The sequence below is a fragment of the Ursus arctos genome, unplaced genomic scaffold (genome assembly GCF_023065955.2).
Source record: "Ursus arctos isolate Adak ecotype North America unplaced genomic scaffold, UrsArc2.0 scaffold_13, whole genome shotgun sequence".
Classification (NCBI taxonomy): Eukaryota; Metazoa; Chordata; class Mammalia; order Carnivora; family Ursidae; genus Ursus; species Ursus arctos.
The window spans coordinates 42,544,524-42,565,040 of record NW_026622797.1 but is presented as its reverse complement, the minus strand read 5'-3'; the positions used below and the strand labels follow the sequence as shown (position 1 = coordinate 42,565,040).

At 44.5% G+C, this 20,517-nt stretch overlaps 1 protein-coding gene across 1 annotated transcript in view; it reads left to right on the top strand.

The window, feature by feature from the left end:
* The window catches only part of SLC35F1 (solute carrier family 35 member F1), a 381,514-nt gene that overhangs the window by 341,111 nt on the left and 19,886 nt on the right, over window positions 1-20,517 (top strand). The window contains exons 5-7 of the mRNA XM_026505215.4: window positions 883-1,039; window positions 2,912-2,964; window positions 10,060-10,214. Of these exons, the coding sequence (XP_026361000.3) occupies window positions 883-1,039; window positions 2,912-2,964; window positions 10,060-10,214 (365 nt within the window). The remainder of the gene's footprint in view (window positions 1-882; window positions 1,040-2,911; window positions 2,965-10,059; window positions 10,215-20,517) is intronic.

Genomic DNA, 20,517 nt, shown 5'->3' with positions numbered 1-20,517 from the left:
ACCCCAAGGTGTGAGCCCCTCCCCTAGAATCATGCTGGAGAGAGCACCTTTCACATCTGGCCTCTCTTGTGCCCCAGAGCTGCACGCCTGCCACGCTCCCATGTGCTAACCTGTACAGGCAGAGCTGGAGACTGCTGGGTACAAGCCCGCGTGGGCTGCTAACTTCCACTCTCCCTCCCTGGCTTCACACTGCCTGGAGTGGAATTTGCCTGATTATAGGAAATAGCTGGTACAGCACCTGTTAAAAATGAGATGAATTCAAACCAACCAAAATTGATTTTTAAACAAATGGATATTTTTATGAAAATAAAAGGAAATATTAATGTAATAATGAATTACCTGTACTTTCACTCTTCTATTACTTACTTTAGGGGAGTTGAAAGTTTCAACCCATAATCCCTTTCACTCTCATTTTCTAAGCAAGGGCACATTTTGCCCATAGTCAAAACAGAGTCTACTTCTGTTATAGCTTCTCTCCCTGTATAGCAGAGGGTGGAAATCCAGACTGACTCTGTCTGTTCTGCACCACGTTCACTAAACTGTTGGAAATATACCAAATATAACATGTACGTGTATTAGCATGTATTCCTAGACATATATATAGACAGAAGACACGGGGCTTTGTAGAGATGGTGCAGCCTAGAAGCAACGGGTCCCTTTTTCGGGTAAAGGAAGAGTTCAGGTTGGGCAGACACAGGCAACCTTTTTATACCAGAACCTATCTGGAGCGCAGATAAACAAACTTTACTAGATCTCAGCTGGCAAATTACCGGACTTCTGTAAAGCATCGGAATAGAATAGACAAAGGAAGTTCAATTTGCTGGTGCCAGATTCTCATTAAGAAAATTTTAATGGAGCTGCATTTGTGTTTTTGGTTCCTAGGGGAAAATAAGCTGGTAGGGGACCTTCTGGTCTTAGGAGGAGCCACATTATACGGAATCTCCAATGTCTGGGAAGAATATATCATCCGAACCCTGAGTCGAGTGGAATTTCTGGGGATGATTGGACTCTTCGGGGCTTTTTTCAGTGGAATTCAATTGTGAGTAAAAAATAATAAGAAATTCAGACAGTAGAGACTCGTAGGGCTTACTCTATTTTCATTAGGGTACAGTTTGTCACTTTATTTTATAAAAATCAAGGCTGGAAACCTTTCACTAACCTCCTCCATGAAATGTGAAAACTCAGTATCTTTCTTAGTAAACTTCTTCAAAGCTAAAGAAGCCATTATCAATTATTAGAAAACCACTTAGTGGACTCTGAACACAATTTACAAGAAAACAGTAGAAGCGCATTGATTCTCCCAAACCAGCCAGTGGTTTTACTTAGAGAAGTAGAATAACAAAGTGTAAATGCCATGATCCGATGCACTTCCAAAAGGGACACCTGTTTCCTAGTGACAACTCTACTAGGAAGCTTATGGTATAGGTTTGTCCTTCCATAAGCTTGCTCTTTCATTGCCCATGGATTTGCCGAAGGAACCATATTTCAGATTCTTCTCTTAGAAGTTTGGTGTTCCTCTTTTCCTTAAACAGATGAAGATGAAACACAGACATTCACCAGAAAGTCCAAAACACTAATTTGGCAATAACCCTGCCCTGGAGCATAGCCATCATCACTGACTAGCGCCTCAGAATGTCCAACAAAGCGTACGTTCCCGTCAATAAAGACCGTATGTTCTAGTTTCACGGAAGGGGTGAAGAATGATGGTCCAGCCTCCAGTCTGATTTCACCAAATCCTTTTCCACAAAGCACATAATTCTAATTTCACCAAATCCCATTCTACAAGGCAGGTACTTTGTAATTGTGCTCAGCATCTGAAATTATTTATGGGAGATATTTTGGCATCGCCTTAAACACGTTTTGCCAATAGGCTGTTTCCAAGAATCCTCCAAATTTTGGTATCCCGAGATGTAGGCAAAAAGCTCCATAGCAAACAAGGCACGGAGATGGGGAGAGTCTCTGCAAAGGCTTTACTTTTGATTCATTTTGAAAGTGGGATGGCATTTTAAAGCTCCTAAGTGTGGTGCTTCAGCTTTGTGAGAGGAAAAGAAATCGCCTAGTTCAACTATTCATAACAACATTTTGTAGATAGATGGCTCATTTTATGGATTATTATTCTTGAATCCAAAAAATATAATCAGATACCCAGCACTCATTTGCTTTCGTTACAGTCCGTCCGAGCTAACGGAGCCCCTCAGTGCCACTGTGGCCAAAATAAGGGAAGTGGCGTGTGGCTGTGTGTGGCAACAGGGGTACGTTGAGGGTGCGCTGCGACCAACGTATTTCTGGTGGAGCGGTGCCAGCTTCCCCTCCTGGTCCTCTTCTAGAGCCGTGGTTCTCGCAGTGTGTCTCTCCGAGACACAGTGTGTCACGCTGGCTCCGCGGGAGAACTTGTCAGAGATGCACGTCTGTGGGCCCCACCCAGATCTGCCGAACCCGAATTACTAGGGAAGGGGCACGGGAAGCTGTTCCAACATGCTCTCCAGATGGCTTTGTTGTACCTTAAAGTTTGAGAACCCCTGCTCTGGAGAATCCTCACTCCGAAAACTGACCTCAAAACAAAAAACACAAACTGATTAAACCTGCAAGCACAGAAATTTTCCATCCCTCACCATAGACTTTTCAGAATGCATCTAAACAAGAAGAAATCAGGGCTGCAGGCAGACTCCTGGGTGAAAAGGCCAGTGGAAGGTTGGAGCACCATCATGCCGGCCGGCACACCCACACCTGCGGGAGAAACTCCGGCTGCCAAAGTCGACTTCCCTCTCCGTGGCCCAAAGTTATTTTTCAAATTCAGTTGGTTGTTTCATGACTTGTATAAATCAGGTAAATGAAAAAAGAAAAAGAAAAAAAAAGGAAGTAGGACGCATTATACTCTTGCTCATCAGATCCGCTTTCTTTGAATTTGCAGAGCCATAATGGAGCACAAGGAGCTGTTAAAGGTGCCCTGGGATTGGCAAATAGGTAAGGGGTTTGCTCACCTAAAAATGCTGTTTTGTGTAAACCTGAGGGATATGTTTGAAGAGTGATGTGGGCGGGCGTGGGACACGAACCATGAAAGGGTTCAGAACGCAGCGGACAAAGGAAAATGAAATCCCTTGTCATTTTAGGATTTCTTGTACACGGTGGGAGACTAAACTGTGTGATTCATAATGTTTCCTAATTGAGCTTCTGCCCATTATCATCGTCAAGATGCCATTAGTGTAGACACAAAAGTATGTTATTAAGTTAAAGACCAACCAGAAAGAAAAAATGCCCAGAGGCAGTGGTGGGACATAAATGACAGCAATTTTCTCTAGCCAAGAACACAAAACTGATGTGATCATTAAAAAGTGGCACTTTAGTAAAGGGGGGGGGATGAACAAAAAGGCATAAAAGAAAACAATGTAATGGGCGTTTTGATCTCATAAAAACCTTTTCAGAAGGGAGCACTTTGCACCTAAGAAATGGTTAATTGATCTCCAAGTGGACTTGGTGGAAAATACCCGACACGCTTCGAGCTTGGTAACAGTCATCCAGGGTATCTCAGATTCCACCTGTTTCGAAAATCACTTTTCTCTAAAAAAAAATTAGGATAAGGATTTAACATCCTAGGTGATTGCTGTAACGATCACACAGCAAGCCCTAGAAGGAAATGGCATTTAAAACCTTCCGAGATATCCCTTCAGCGCCTACACCAAGACGCAGGGGGGCCAGCAGTGAGCACGGGGCTTGGCTTATGAGGGTGCTTGGAAAATGCGCACACTGGGAATGCGGAGGCGACATGACGCCAGATCACCCACACTGAAGCTGGCTGCTGGAGCCCCCTGCAGCTCATGTGAGTTTTGATGAGATTGGCAGCTTCGTCAAATTCTGCTGCCACCAGCAAGGACAGCAATGACATAAGCTTCCCGGCACCACTTTACCGACTCCCGAGCGGAAGCGTCCAAGGCCGGCTCGCTGCTGATGTCTTTCCCTCTGAAGGCACCGGGCCAGCTACGGAGTCATGCATCACTCTCCCTGGGGGTTATCACTAGTGACTTCAAGGGCTGACCAGCTCTGGTGTCTGTCACAGAATCCCGCCATTGATTTTCTTTCGAGTTTTGCTACAGAATGTTACCATTAAATGAAAATCACTGGAGGAGGGGCCCGGGGAGGAGGGGAGAGACAGCCGGGAAAGGAAACCAGCCGCAGGTTACAGATGCGTTGGCATTTGGGACTCTCAGAGCCAGGAAAGAAGATGTGACCCGGGCTTGGTAACACTTCACACGCAGTGGTATAAACTCATTTCATATTAATAGTCGCAGCAATGGTAAAAAATAGTTTGTCCTCTAATGATACGGATGTCATGTGCGTATCCACCGAGGTTCTGTTCTAATTCAGTGTTAGTTAAATGTGGCATCAAAAGGTAGTTTTACTCTTCACTCTCTTACTGCCATTCAACTGTCGATCCCCTGTAGTCCACGCTGATGAAAGGCGGTATAAAAGGAATACATTATGGAGCCATCAGTTTAATTCCTGGTTGGAAATGAGGTGGAAATGGGCGAGAAAGGGAGCCAGATAGTCATCTTTTTCTTTCCAAAGCGTTGATAGGGTGGGGTTTGAGATGTTTTACACGAGGGCTGCCTCATTATTTCATCCTGACACAGGGTCACCGTTTAGCTCAGTTTGGGCACATAACATTCAGTGAATAAATATTTACTAAATGAGTGAATGGCAAGCAAAGGAGATGCGGCCTGTTCCGCCCTCTCTCATCTTTCAAAATACAGACAACAGGGAAGCGGTGGGGCAATCGAGAGAGGTCTAGGCTTGACCTTGCTCTGCCTTTCTGGGGAACTGGGAGGTGGCATATTAGCTCCGGGGACCGAGACGCAAGGAGATATCAGGCCGGGGGGTCAGTGTCCTCTCAGAGCATCCCTGCACTCCTTGGGAAGTCACCCAAGAGTGCTAAGCTCTGAGCACTGTGTCTGGTGGGAAGCTCACAGTGTCTTACTTAAGAGACCAAAATCCAAGACTGTCTTCATCTCCCGCCATCTGTCAAAGCGTTTCTCTCCCTCCCCTGTATCCACATCGGCAATCCCCCTCACACGGTCTCTAGGACAGCTCATATGGTTGACATTTTATCAAAGTAAAAAGATTTTTTTCCTACGGAGCAAGTGGGATAATAAATGTATTTTATCTTTTCTGCACTTGGAAGGCACTTTTTTAAAACAGATTCCATTATAACATTTGCAAGATCCAGAGAGTAATTCAAAGCAAGAAGGCCACCTTTATTGTTGTGCGTTTTATCCCTTTGTTTTACCCTACCCAAGAGAGCCTGGGTCTGGTTATGTACCTGCTAACTTTGAGTAAAATGTACGACCTAACAGAGCTCAAATGTCCTGGGGGGCAGGTGTGTTCAAATCACCGTCAGAAATCTAATAAATGGCTTCAACATTCCCTTTATCCCATTTGCCATATGTGTTAAAGGACGTGTGAACAAATACAAACTGATGTGAGAGCCAAACGTCAAAGCAAAGAAAAAGTGTGCTGTGGGCCAGCGAGCACCGGTTCGTGGTACGCAAGGGGGCTCTTCTCGGCTCCTGGGGGTGATGCTCGTTTGGTTTTGGTTTTCTCCTGGAGGCCAAAATAAGAGATTTGACCTTTCCCTGAAGATGGAGTAGCAGGACGGACCTTAAAGAAAATTAAGAACGCACCCTTTTTACAGAGGCTGAATCAGAGGCCTGGGGAGGCGAGGCCACAGAGGAGGCAGGAGGCGCAGAGCTGCCTGGGGGGGGGGGGGGGCGGCACTGGGTCCGGAGGCGCGCTCTGTGAGCAAGCCCTGCCCACCTCGGGCCCTTGGCCTACTTAGCCTGATGCATGTGTGCCAAGAAGCCATCTCTAAGAATGAAAAATAATGTTTTAAAAATCTAGTATATTCAAAGGAAAGTGAAAGACAGAACATCAGTGGGATCCCAAAGGGGTGAGATAAAACATATTCAGCATTCTATGTACACGTGTATACCTTATCGATCATACATGTCATACATCACGTATTTATCATATATGTATTATGTATGAAATGGGATGTTCATCAGAATCACACCGGATGCTCCATCAAAGCCCTGCCTCTCTCCATAATAATTAAACAATATAGATTGGTGGTGTGTGCTCAGCATTTCAGGTCCCACAGCCTGTGTCCTCAGGGCTAGTTACTCAAGCCCTGTGTGCTGGTTTCTCCGTTTCGTCACAGATCTGTTTCTTACCCTTCCTCTGCTCTGCATTGCGGAGGCTGACTCATGCAGACTACGCTTCCCAGGCTGTCCTGTTAGGTGGCTTCCGACCAGGTTTGGCCAGTGGGAACCGATCTCCTGATTGGAGGGTGGGAGGAAGGAAGAAACCAGGGTATGTCTCCCCGTTTCTCTTTGTTGGGGGTCAGGTCTCTAGAAACGGGTGAGTGCTCTCTGAGCGATTGTACCTTTGCCGGGTTTTCCTAGCTTCTGACCCCTGGGAACATGGCCTCCTCCCTGGATCTCTGTAGCTCCAGGAGTGTGAATAGCTTCCTGTTATTCTCATCTCTGGGGAGCCTCATCATCCCTTTCCCCCATCACCCACTCAAGCACCTTTGTGACTTGTGCCCCATATTAAATGTCCTCTACTGAACCTGTGCTATGGACTGTTTCTTAACTGATACACTCTGTTAGCCTGTTTCCTTCCCCGTATAAAGAGGGTAACAGTAGTAATGATGTTCTACGGTTGTAGATATTAGTTAATGTATCTGAAATACATGGCACGTAGCAAGCACACAATCCATATGAACTTATAGTATTCTATCTAATTTCCTTAGCTTGGATCTCCTTAGTGCATGAGGACAACAGCTACCAAATGCTGTTGTGAGAGAGAAAGCATTGCAAATAAGAAATGGCTATACACATACCTTGTCTTTAAAGGGACTTGTTGCAGCCATTCTATAATTGTCAGTCAAAAAATTATTCAGTTCATTTGTTTGATCACGTGGATTGATTGACTGAAAACCCTGTGTGGACAGCACGTTGGGTGTTCAGATGTATTGTGAACACCCACGAAGTAGCCCATGTCCCCCTCCGAACAGCACTTCAGCAAATTGCAGCAACACTGCGTCCCCACCTCAGTCTGATCATGAGCTCACGTGGCTGACTGTGCTCTGCTCGCAAAACAGCACGTTCACACGTAAACACGTTGGTTGACCTAGCTAAGTGGAACTGGGATGGTGTAGATCTTCCATCCCTGTCTCCCTAAATTTAATTTCTGCAGTTTCTAAAAATAGGTTTAGAGTGTTTAAGCTTGAAGCACCCTGACGTCGCCTGATGAGTAGAGCAAAACTCTGCTGCGGATCTAGTTCTCTCCGTGGCGTCCCAGTCATACGGTCACCTCTTCTCTGAGCCCGCTAGTTATATACCCAGCTCCTTACTGAACAGATCCTCTTGGGTGATGCATAAGTGTCTAAAACTAACATGTTCAACACGGAGCTTTTTATTTCCCCTGAAAACTTGTCCTCTCTCAATTCTCTGCATCTCAGTAAATGGCACCATATTTCACCCAGTTTCTAAACTAACCAGAAACTCATGAGAACCCATGGGCCACCTAGATGGCCCCAGTCTGTTACCAGGACTTGCTGAGCATCCACAGACCCAGCCACTTTCCTTCATCTCCACTGCCATCCCGAGCAAAGCCGCCAATGTCTCTTGCCTGAACTAGGACACTGCACTTCTCGCTGGTCTGTCATGATTTCTCCTGCCAGTCCCTTCTCGGCACAGCAGCCAGAGCCCCCGTTTAAAGATGTGGATCCGGTGTTAGCCACCTGCTACCAGCTCCTCAATGGCTTCCTATCACACCTAGAATAAGATGTTAATTTCCTTCCTAGATCGACACGGGCCTGCGTAATCCATCCTCTGCCTAATTCTCCACCCTCATCCCTTTCCACTGCCTCATTCTGTTCATTCTGCACAGATGTCCTGGCCCCTGGCAGCTCCAGGAATACATGAGCCCTGTCATCAGGGTTTTTCGTTCGCAAATCTCCCTGCCTAAAATGTTCTTACCTTTGCTCCTCCCTGACCATCTCCTTTCAGTCCTTCAGAATTCAAGGTAAATGCCCCTTGCACAAAGAAGCCTGAGCTAGTCCACCTTTCTGAAGCGAGTCCCCTGCCATTCCCTAAAGTGAACCTTTCTTTCCCCCTCTTAGCACTAAAGCAACTCTAAGGTTCTCCTCTATTCTGTGTTCTATTGCTTTGCTAGCCGAGGGTAGAGTGAATACATGGTTGAATAATTGAGTGAATATAAAACATCACATCCCACATGTGAGAATCTACAGTGTGCCAGGTAAGGTGATGGAAACGTAGGATTCTGTAACTTTCTAGCTCAATCGTATTTAATCTGAATCAGTGATGCAATTTAAAAAAAGGCTCTGGTGCCTGGACTATGTTCTGACCAAGTTTGATTTTCAGTGGAGTTTTAGTAGATTAATTTAAGGCTATAGCTTGTTCTTAGTCTTTTAATCCCAGATTTTTTTGAAGGAATACTGAATTAATTTTATGTCTTTTCCTATATTGATCATAAATTATTTAGTATTACACTTTTAGTAACTTGGTTAAAAGGAAAATGAATTATAAGTAGCATGAAACCCAATTACAGTAAAATTGACTGTTTTTAAGGAATTAAAACTTCTGATGGAGAGTCAGAAGCTATCTGATATTACTATGACAGAATATCCGCAAGAGGACTTGTACTTGACCGACTAGGGGTTCTTCTAGTTTCCTCTTAGGGTATTTCCACTACACTAGAGGGGGCTGTTGTACTGAGTTTGCTTACTTAATGTTCAAAATAATCTTTTCATATAGATAGATGGGGCTTTCCTCAAACTGAGAATCAGAAATGTATAGGCTGATGATTTATGCCCTTACATACTTCTCATACGGGAAAACCAAATTTCTCTTCAGAGGAATCACTGGTCTTCATAGTCAAAGGGACTAAGTGTCTAGTACTTACCAGATCCTCCTTAATTTACAGGATTCAGATGAAGCAATCATCCCACAGCCCGTACCAGACATATTTAATCAAGGATTCTTTTGGAAAGGTTGGATGCTTCTATTACATTAAAATGCCCAAAGAGCCACTGAATTATATTACTTATGCTCATTCTATGCTTTATTCTGTCAAGGTAGAGAATGAGCATTATTTTTGTACATTTGAATTGTATCACCACCTAGTAAAAGGTGAACCGAATTCTACATTTAGCCAGAAACTCCTGCTTGGGACCCAACAAAATTGTGTACTTATGGAATTAGTATTAACAATCGTATATCTAGTTATAATGAGAGAGAATTTGAGAGGCTGGCCATATGGCATTTTAAGGACTTTTTAAAAAAAATCTTTCTGTTTTACAAAACTTAGTTGTCTGATGGCCTATGAAGCATTTACCTAACAACTCCTAAAACAGCAGAGCCTGCTGGGAGAGCCCGCAGTATGCTAGGGAAGGTGATGGGGAAGCAGGGCTCTGTTTGGTGGGGTGCAGGACTAGGCAGGATGCAGAAATCTGGAAGAATGAAGTGGTCTGCCCAAGGCCACCCAGTTAGGGTTCCCGTTCTGACTTAGTTCACATCTCCGTGATACGCAGGCCTTCCATCTTGAGGACTACGTAGTTATTCAACACTGTGAACAATACATGGAACCAAGTAGTTTTGTTCCTATTTCGCAAACAAAAAAGATTTTATAAAACGTTTTAGAAGACATAGACAGTAAGAGTAGAGTACAGCACCCCTGGAAATAGAATTAGGAAGCCTTGACCCCATGTTCTGACTCTAGCCACTAAGAGGCACTCCTCCCGAGAAGAAGCAAAATACCACGTATGTGGTGCGAAGCAGAAAGTTCATTTTCCACATGAAGATTTTTACTTTTCATGTGATGTTTTAGCTGTATATTGCCCAATAATAAAATCCGTTAGCAGAGTGAAGAAAAACTCCGCGCGTGCGTGGTCAACGGCGCGCCGCCCCGGCTCCCCCGCGCCGGGGGTCCTCAGAGGCCCCGGGGAGGCTGTCAGGTCACCTCTCTTTCCTCTCCCCACAGGCCTGCTCTACGTTGGCTTTAGCGCCTGCATGTTCGGTCTCTACAGCTTCATGCCGGTCGTCATAAAGAAAACGAGCGCCACCTCCGTCAACCTCTCCCTGCTCACAGCCGATCTGTACAGCCTGTTCTGCGGCTTGTTCCTCTTCCACTACAAGGTACGTGGAGCCGGTGCGCCTCTGGGGGGACACTTGGTGGGAAGTATCGCACACAGGTGGAAATGCCCTGCGGGGGACGCCCCGATTTTGTGTAGGGAAGTGGGAGTGCGACTCTGTGCGCTCACCCCCCAGCCCGGATCTGGGTCTTCACATCGCCACTAGAACACAGAGGCAACGTTTTGTCACAAGAGACCAGTAACTGCAGACACTTGAAAGGGAAGGATAAGGAAAGGGCTTTTGGATCATGGTCCGCAGTTTTTTCTGACACCGTTCACCCCAGAAGCGACTCTTTTTCCAGCCTAAAGCTAGGAAGATTTGTACACTTCCCAAACTAGAACCACAAAATGGATTCTACCGAAGGCCCTGGCAGGGTACACTCTCATTGGAGCAAAGATCCAGCTCCTGCCGTTGCTGCTCTGCAGATGTTTTCATAGCAAGCATGAATGGAAGACGCTAATGCACTCGAAACATTGTTTCTTCCGAAAGATTGGGGCAGAGGTCTTGTGAAGCATTTGTAGTCAGATATCAGCCCAAGGGAAAGAAGGATGTGTTCGGTCTAAAGATAGCGGGCTCTTCAAATGCAGGACGACCCACGTGCTCACCCAGGGCGGGCAGGACACGCCGTGTGGCACACGGAAGTCAGATGCTATTGTGGAATCCCTGCACTCACTTCAGACATTAGCAATTGATTAGGATTGGAGAAGAGACCCATTTCCCATTCCTTAACTAGTCCTGTAACATGAGGGTCAGTGGGGACTATGACCAGGGTGAAGAAGGACAAGTATCAAGTATCCAAACCAGGTGAGACCAAACTAGGACAGGGAAAAGAAGAAGCAGAAGAAAGATATCACTCTGACTACTTCTAGCCAAGGGCCTCACCAGTGATGCCACAGTTAACACCACCAGCCCACAGGTGTGGCCGGCTGATGGGGCCTCTTGGTGGGCAGGGCATCTTCAACCAGGTCCAACCGGGTTTGGAGCTTCCCTGAGAAATGCTGAGCTAGAAGGAGTATGCGCTTGAGATGACCCGAGGCAAAGCGGCGGAAGTGAATAATCGGAAATATTACTGGGTAAGCCAGAGTTATAGTCAAGAACCAGAGTAAGCAGGGCAGGCAGGGGTGGAAAAGAGGTCACAAACAAGGGTAGCAGAGAGGACCAGAAGCAGATCTGGAAGAAGAGAGGTGGAGAAACTGGCCATGGCAGAAGACAGGGATAAAGTGCCGAGTCCCTCTTTGACAAGAAGCCCTGTGCCCAGTGTGGTGGCAAAAATGACAGCTGAAGGAAACTGTAGGACTGGACAGGCTTGATGCGTCGTTTGTAATTGGTTTTGTCTGGATCGTGCCATCTCTGTCTCCTGAGCACAACCTGGTCCTCACTAGGGCAGAAAGTAAAGTCACAGCACGTTCCCCCATTCTCCCCACCGCTCGGCCGGGAGGACCAGCCTCCCTGAGAAGCCCGTGGCAACACATCCAACTGTTTTCCAGAGCCCTGGTCTTCGGTGACGCACAGTGGCCGTCATTTTTCTTCTCTACAGTCAGGCATCCACAGCTAGCGCGTTCCCAAGTGTGACTTCAAGTCCCAGCATGATTCCCGCGGTTGCTTTTATAAGCTCCTGAGCTAGACAGATCCCTTGAATCCTCCTTAAGGAAACATGACTGAACCGTGTGGCTCTGACTGAGGACTGCAGGTGCTTCTCCAGTCTGGCCCTCGGCGTCCCTCGTGGCAGCGTTCCCGAGAGTCTGCTTTCCCCAGGGGGACGGGCTCACCCTTCAGATCCACGGGCGACACCTCTGAGCCACAGAACCGGGGTCTGTGTCTGGGGGAGGCTGCACCAGTACTAGGCTCCCTGGGAAGCCCATGCTCTCTGACAGCTGAGAGGGACGCATGAAGACCATCCCTGTCTGTCTCTTCTTACTCTTGCACTGACTTCTGGTTGCACCCGGGGCTCTCCTCGGGAACCAGCGTCAGTCCTAACCTTCCACCGCCCATCTTCCCCTCCCGGCCTTTGTGGGTTACTGGTTAGTTAGGATAAGGAAGTTTGCTGAAGAGGAAGCCATGTAGTAACCCTGCATCATGCCCTCAGAAGGGAGGCTGCGTTAGCGGAAAATTGAATCCTTGTGTTCATCAGTTCGGAGGTGTCATGGGTGTTTTTACTTCTCAAAGCAGTGTTTCACTATATACATATATTGTGTTACTAGCTAACAGATACATTTCTTTAATGCAAGGATGAATTCAACACCCGAGTTTTAACTCGAGTTAAAATTGATTCCTGTTGTCTTTTTTAAAATTAAACTTTCAAGATAATAACAGATTCACCTGCAATTTTAAGAAATAGTACAGAGAGATCCCCATTTGCCCTTTACCTAGTTTACCCCGTTGGTAACATCTTGCAAAACTGTAGCACAACATCAGGATATGAGCACGGAGGCCATGGACACACAAAGCATTTTCACCCCCAGGGGGGTTCATGTTGCCTTTCACAGCCGCACCCGCCGCTCACCCACCTCCGTAGTGCCCAGACCTCGCTGCGGTTCTCCGTTTCTCTAAGTTTGTCACTTCGAGAATGGTATGTACGTATGCAACCTTTTGGGTTTGACTTTTTTCACTTAGCAGAATTCTCTAGAGATTCGTCCAGACTGTTCCGTATGGCAGGAGCCCACTCCTTTTTCTTGCTGAGCACTGTTCCATGATACGGATGTACCACAATTTATTTAACCATTCCCTCAGTGAAGGACGTCTGGGTTTTCTCTCCTTGGGGCTATTACAAATAAAGCGGCTCTGAACATTTATGTACAGGTTCTTCTGTGAACAGTGTTCAGTGCTCTGAAATAAACACCCAAGAGTCCAATTGCCAGGCATACGGTCAGAACATGTTTAGTTTTATAAGAAACTGCCAGACTGCTTTCCAGAGTGGTCTGTTGTCTTTTATTAAAAGTATATTCATTGTGAGAAAGTCAGAAAATACAGATAAGTACTATGACATATTGGTACAATTTTATAGTATATATGTTAATATTCTGGTAACCACTGTTACAATAGAGACAATGCTCTCCTCCTTTCCCTTCACTCTCAGTATACTTACAGTTGACTCCTCACCTCTCAGCTCTTGAATAAACACTGCCTTGTAGTGTTCTTTAGTTGTTTTATGAACAATAGAATTTATTATCTGCAAAAAATTAAGTTAAATATTCAACTGAAATCTAAAAATTAAAAAAAAAACTCCTCTTTGTCTATTTTCTAAAAGGATCTGCCAAACAGTGCTTGAATTTGCAGTCAAATAGTCATTGTTTGGAAAAACCAGGATTTTTTTTTCCTAGGACCCAGCTTGCCTGACTCTGAAATTGGCCTTGGGCTTCCCAGAGATGGGAGGCGCTCTAGAGCTGGGGAGAAGGGTGGGTCTGAGTGGCTTGTAGGTTTCCCACTACAGCCAGATGGGCCTTCTCAGAAAATTGATATTTAAATAATGCTTATTGGGTCAAGCAGAGAAAGACAACTATCATATGATTTCTCTCATCTATGGAACATAAGAACTAGGATGATTGGTAGGGGAAGAAAGGGATAAAGAAAGGGGGGGTAATCAGAAGGGGGAATGAAACATGAGAGACTATGGACTCTGAGAAACAAACTGAGGGCCTCAGAGGGGAGGGGGGTGGGGGAATGGGATAGACCGGTGATGGGTGGTAAGGAGGGCACATATTGCATGGTGCACTGGGTGTTATACGCAACTAATGAATCATCGAGCCTTACATCGGAAACCGGGGATGTACTGTATGGTGACTAACATAATATAATAAAAAATCATTAAAAAAATAATAATAAATAAATAAATAAATAATGCTTATTGGAGGTACTTTTATCATTATGAGCAGTTTATGATCAATGGAAAAATCTTGGCAAATTTTGCAAAATTCAAAAATGGTGATGTCACAGGATGGGGTGTGTGTGTGTGTATTTAGGGATGGGAAAAGGTGGTTATATTATCATGTGTTTTCTTTGAAGAAATGTCTATTTAAATTTCTTGCCCATTTTAATTTGGTTATTTGTGGGGTTTTTTTTTTATCATTGGTTGTAATATTTCTTTATATATACTGGGTAGTATACACCTATCAGATAGATGATGTGTAAATATTTTCTCCCACTCAGTGGCTGCTTTTTATTTTCTTGTTGTTTTTCCTGGAAGCATAAAAGTTTTTAATTTTGATGAAGTCCAATTTATCAATCTGGTTGTACTTTTAAAACATGAAAGGAACCAGGCCAATCCTGCCATGGGCCCCGGGGCCACCAAGTCTTCCCTGTGGTCCCCAACAATGCCCCTCTCCGGTAATGATTGCCAGTTGCCTCAACTTGCCCACTCGAGGGGATGGATGAAAGTCACAGCCTAAGAGAAAATCCGGTTCAGGTGAGGGCGACTTTAACTGTATGAAGAGTGTAGTGGGGGAAGAGAGTTTAAGCCAGTGCCCTCAACCTTGGCCGCACATTGGAATCACCTGAGGAGTTTTAAAAATACTGACACTTGGGTCCCACTGCCGCTGATTCTGGCTTATGCGGCCTGCAGCACGGCCTGGGCATTCAATTTGTAGAGGCTCCCTGGATGGTCCTATTATGCGGCCGCAGGCATGCGGACCCAGGACTGAAGGGCGAAGATTATAAGATTATAGATAAATATATCTTGTTAGCAATTAATCATCCGAAAGTGGAATTGACTGTCTTGGGAGTCCTTTCCACTGGAGGAAGCTGGGCAAGAACGCGAGAGGGACAGTGTGGCCTCACCCTTCAGTACCAAGGATTGACCAATGACCTCTGAGATCTCATTTGGTTTTACTACAGTCTGCCCGTATAGTTTATTCCTTCACTTCATCATGATGTCTTTAAATAACCTTCTGGTCGGGTTATAAATATCTGCAAGTTGAAAGGGGAGGGCTATTTGCTCACAGATGTTGCTTACCCAGACAGAACTAAAAGATTAAATGACCCTCTCCTGCCCAGTATTGATTATTTGCTTTTTCTCACTTTCCACCCTTGGAAAAAAATCCATTCCCTTCCCCACCCATCAGTCCACTGTCTGCACCTTCTCTGCCTCTTGTGCTGACTGTCGTGCTGACTGGACAATGAAACCCCACATCCCAGGGAGGCAAATGACCGGATTCTGCGTTAGACGCCCTGCACAGTGTAGTGTTCTTGCAAACTCTCTTTTACAAGACTTTTGAGAAGTGGTGATATATATCTGTTCTTATTACCTGACGACAGTATTGAATTCAGAACACTAAATCCATGGCAATCCATAGAAAGTATAGGAAGTTAGTTTTATTGGGCCTCAGAGATCCCCCAAAACCAAACTCAAGAAGGGATTTCCATGAGAGCTTTACAATTTGATGGTGTGTTGGCTTTTCAAGGTTAGAGCTCAATCAGTTATGAACTCTATCCCCTTATATTTATTGTACGAACAGGACACTTTTGAAATGGAAAGGATTTGATTCCTATGGCTGCTGAAACAAATTACCACATCGTGATTTACACCAACACAGATTTCTGATCGTACAGCATTGGAGGTCAGAAGTCTCACTGGGCTAAAATTGCTAACAGAGCTGTGTGACTTCTGGAGGCTGTAGGCGAGAATCGGTTTCCTTGGCCTTTCCAGCTTCTAGGGGCTGCCTGCAATCCTTGGCTCATGGCCCCTTCCTCTACCTGGAAAGCCAGCAGGATAGCATCTTCAGACCTGACCCTGTGTGAGCATATGGGGCTTACCCAGATCATCTGGGATAATCTCACCAGCTCCTTGATCTAATCACTTCTGCGGAGTCCTTTTTACCACATAGAGTGACGTATCCATAAGAGCCAGGAATTAGGATGTGAACACCTTTGGGGGCCATTACTCCACCTACCACGAGAGGAGTATTAATAATTACACCAAGACAAGTGAGGGTACAGTGGCTCCAAACCGGGCCAGCTGGGACATGTGGCTGTGCCCTTTAGAAGCTGCGTCTGGTCAATGAAGACACATTCTCCACCTAGACGGACACTGCATTCTGTTGAATATCCCGACTGATTTTTAAAGTCTTTCCAGTTACCTGCTCATGTGTGACTTTAGCAAAAAGAACACTCGGTCATGCATGGAGGAAAAGGATTGGGGCAGGAGGGCTACTGGCTGTCTCCTGGGCGAAGTATGAATTCAGCAGCCTGGGGGGACAAGCAGAGCACGGCCTGCCAAGTCAAAAGAGCTTAGATTTATTTATTTATTTTTTTAAAGGTTTTATTTATTTATTCGACAGAGAGAGACAGCCAGCGAGAGAGGGAACACAAGCAGGGGGAGTGGGAGAGGAAGAAACAGGCTCACAGCGGAGGAGCCTGATGTGGGGCTCGATCCCATAACGCCGGGATCACGCCCTGAGCCGAAGGCACACGCTTAACCGCTGTGCCACCCAGGCGCCCCAAAAGAGCTTAGATTTAAAGTGTGGCTTCTTTTTACCCTTTAAGTACTTTGAGCCGGTTTTTTATTCTTTCCCAACTTCAAGGTGATAAGACCTGCCTTATGGAGCTTTTGAAGGGAGTAAATAATGTATAAATGGCGTGATGCATTCCTCTGATTAAATGTATGCCTCAGAATTAGTAATCCCTGCCTCATTCCATTTTTAGGATACTAACTTATTTTAAGATTTTGTAACGAGGTGTAGCTTTTAACAATTTTTTGTGGGTTTTCTCTTACTCCTTGTTTGAAAAGGCAAAACTGGGTCTCACGCATACAGATTTAGAAAATATAATATCCATCATTTTCAGCTGAATTCCTTGATTCCCTCATTGCTTACAATAGAATTTTTAGGTGATAGCCATAAATGCAAAACATTTGGGGGCTGTTAAAATAAAATGCCAATAAATTCTTTTACAATATGCCATCATATGCTGAACATTCTTCAGGGAAGTAGCAGCCAATGGTGAATATGCAGGATGGTCCCTTTTGCTTGACATTTAGAATAGAAAATGGCTTACTTCACACATTTTGCTATTACTTTTTCAAGGCTTAATATGGCCACAGAACAGCTATAATAAAGTTGAGAGTAATTTCATAACTAGCGATTATTTTTGTAGCTTTATCAAAATAAACATGAAATTGATAGAGAAGAAATGAACGTGTAAGTTCTCTCCAGGTTCCCTTTAAACTCTCCCCCAAGGCCACTGGCTTATATGGTTCCCCACACTGAGCTAAACGGCCTAAAACCACAGGTGATCTTGTTGGAAGAGTAACATTTTAGGAATGTAAGGGCTCCATAAAACACACATACACTCTTACATCGGGAAAATGTTTTTATCATCCAAATATTCACTGCTAAAGAAAGGGGAGAGTGAAATTTCAAAATCATGTGTCCAATGAGGCTACTTCAACTATTCTGGGCAATGGGATTCGTGTGAATTACTTAGAATTTCATCTGTATGTGTTCACTAGACAACATGCTGCATGGTTTAGCCTCATCTTTATACCCCCAAAAAATTTTTTTACAATTGCTGTGAGTTGCTTTTGACAACTAATCATAAAAGTTTCTTACATTGTCAGCTACCTATTCTGGTAATCCAGATTACATCCTCAGAGGACAGGTGTAGAGTCCCATGATCCTCCCTGACCCCATCTGTCAGCCACTAAAAATTTCATCCCACATGTGCCAGCTTCTCTTACTGCTTTTGTTGTTCTTATTGTTGTTGTTGTTGTTATAAGAGATTTGGCAAGAAAAGTTTAATAACCCTGGATCCGGGGGTAATTTAATAACATATGATTATACACTAACTTTAAAAGAACTTCATTCAGCAAATATTTATATATTCTATGCCTACTATGTGCCAGGCAGTGTTTTGGTGCTTAACTTTTCATTTATAAATAAAGATGACAAGAACACCCAAAATCACCAGGTGGATTAATGCAAGGGCTGAGATTCCAAACCACTGAAACTTGAATAGACCAGCCATGTCAAGCATCCTTAACATCTGAGTGCCAATGCCAGAGAGTTTGCAGAGATTGCGTTAGCAAGTGGAATCTTTCATTAGCTGTGGATCAGAATCTGGAGCCAGGCAACCGTGTTGATCCTCTGTGGTGCTGAGCAATTTGAGTAATGGAACTGCACTTGAAAAGCCAGGTCAGGCAGCCTCAGCCTGTGGTAGCCGATGAGCTTAAATGCAATAGTGCACATCTTCCTTACAAAAATACCCTCGTAAGCAGCTTGCTGTATTTCTTTTTGTAAGAATGGCATCTTCAAAGGCTATGGTTTTTAAGTTTATAGTACTAAAATATGATTATAAATGGGAGATTTTTAAATTAATACTTAGTCTGTATGACTCTTTTTGTATTTTTTGAACTGTCACTGGTGAGTAGAGAATTGGAGAAATTGGCATCATTGAGCCCTAGCACATTTCACACGAAATACCTAGGTGACAGAGCAATGAATGTTTGAGCTTGGTTTCCCCCTGCCTGGAAACTCAGGATAGTGTCTTTTGAGATCTCCATCTTTCTAAATTAGGGTAAGTGTTGCTAGCTTCTGTGGGTGGGAGAGAGTGCTTCCCATGCAGCCATTCAGAAATCCAGACTCCTTCCACCTTGTGGCTCTGCCATCCTCAAGGACAGGGATTAACAAACCATGATCTGCAAGCCAGCCCCTTATTTTGGCAAATGTAGTTTTATTGGAGTGCACCTGTGCCCATTTCTTTATATGTTAACCATGGCTGCCATTACTCTACAGCAACGGCATTGAGTAGTTGTGACAGAGACCGCATGTCCCACATGCCTAAAATATTTACTATCTAGCTCTTCAAGAAAAAATTTGCCAGCCTCTGGGCTAGGTCTTTGGAGTCCTTTGCAGGGCTGTCTGTTGAGACAGCCTAGAGACTTTTGTGGCTATGTCTAGAGTAGTATACATAACCTCCTCCTTGTTCTCTTGGCCAGAACTCCAGCACATGGCCACACCTGATTGCGAAGGAGGCTGGGAAATGTAGTCAAGGTGTTTGTAGAGGAAGAAAAGACAATAGGTTTAGTGAACAAATAGCCAGTCTGCCACATTAGCAATTTCCATTTACTAGACATATTGGAAGGATTAGAGAAATTGGGGATAAACTGTGAGGCAAGTCCAGAATGATGGCCAGAAGTCAAAAGTCCTTTTACATAAATCTGTTCATAAACTCCACATCACAAACAAATATTGTGAACTCACATCATCAGGACAAGCTGTAGGGGAAAATGGAATGAGCTAGAGGAGTTGCAGAAGTTTCAAATGGAAAGGCTTGTGGTTGCCCTGGAGTGGGGCCAGGAAAAACCAGATAGTTGTCTCCCAGGAGAATGCATGGGATGTGTTTGTCACCAGACCTGTATGTGTCTATCTCCCGTGGACTAGGATATTAATGACACCAGCTCACAGAAATCAGAGCATCAGCTTGCTGAGATAAAGAACAAAGGTTGGCTCGGACATGAAGGCTGAAGCTGAGCCACAACTCTGCACATCTTCAGGGGCTCCCACGGATGGAAGACTTGTGTTCAACTCTCTAAAGTGTCGAGAGTTTCTTTGTACTCCCTTCTATGAAGGGTAATACCATCCCTGCCTCATTTCCTGACTTCTTTGTACTGTTTTTATATTATCAGTGATTTTAATGGTTAATTTTCATCAATATAATCACCAGGGGTTTTAAACCCATTTCCCTGACATGTAGGCTCTTCTTTTCTGAATTCTTTATTTTGCTTTATCTCTTACTTGGCTGGATTTCATCACTACTGGCAGTGTCAGGAAGCAATGTGTGGTTGTACAGGCTGTCCACAGTGCAATTGGCCCGTCTCTAGGGAATATTTTCCTGTAGATGGTAGTCAAGTGCCTTGAAGAAAGGGAGACTTCACAGTCACTGGAAAAGTGTCATCGGGCTGGTGGTGGGTCTGTCAGGAAACGTTCATAGGGGCTGTTATCTCCCAAGTCTTTTCTTCCTTGAAAACATTTCTTATATTTATTTGTATTCAAAGGATAATTTTCCTGGCTTACATTTTCTTTTTCTCAGAACTTTATAGTTATTGTTTTGTTTTGTTTTGTTTTGTTTTTTGAAAAATGGAGCACTGCCCCCAATCCTTTTCAATCTTTTGAGTTACTGGGTTTTATTGTTCAGTAGTTTGAGGGTTTTCCCAAAAGGAGCCTACAAGTGTCATATCTCTGGGCTCTTTTTGTTTGAGAATCTCTCTCTGATGTCCTTACACTTGTAGGTCAGCTTGGTCTATGATCTGTCCCACTCCCAGGGGTGCAATTCCTTGGTGGCCTTGAACTGCTCCACCCCAGTTCACTAAAGAGCC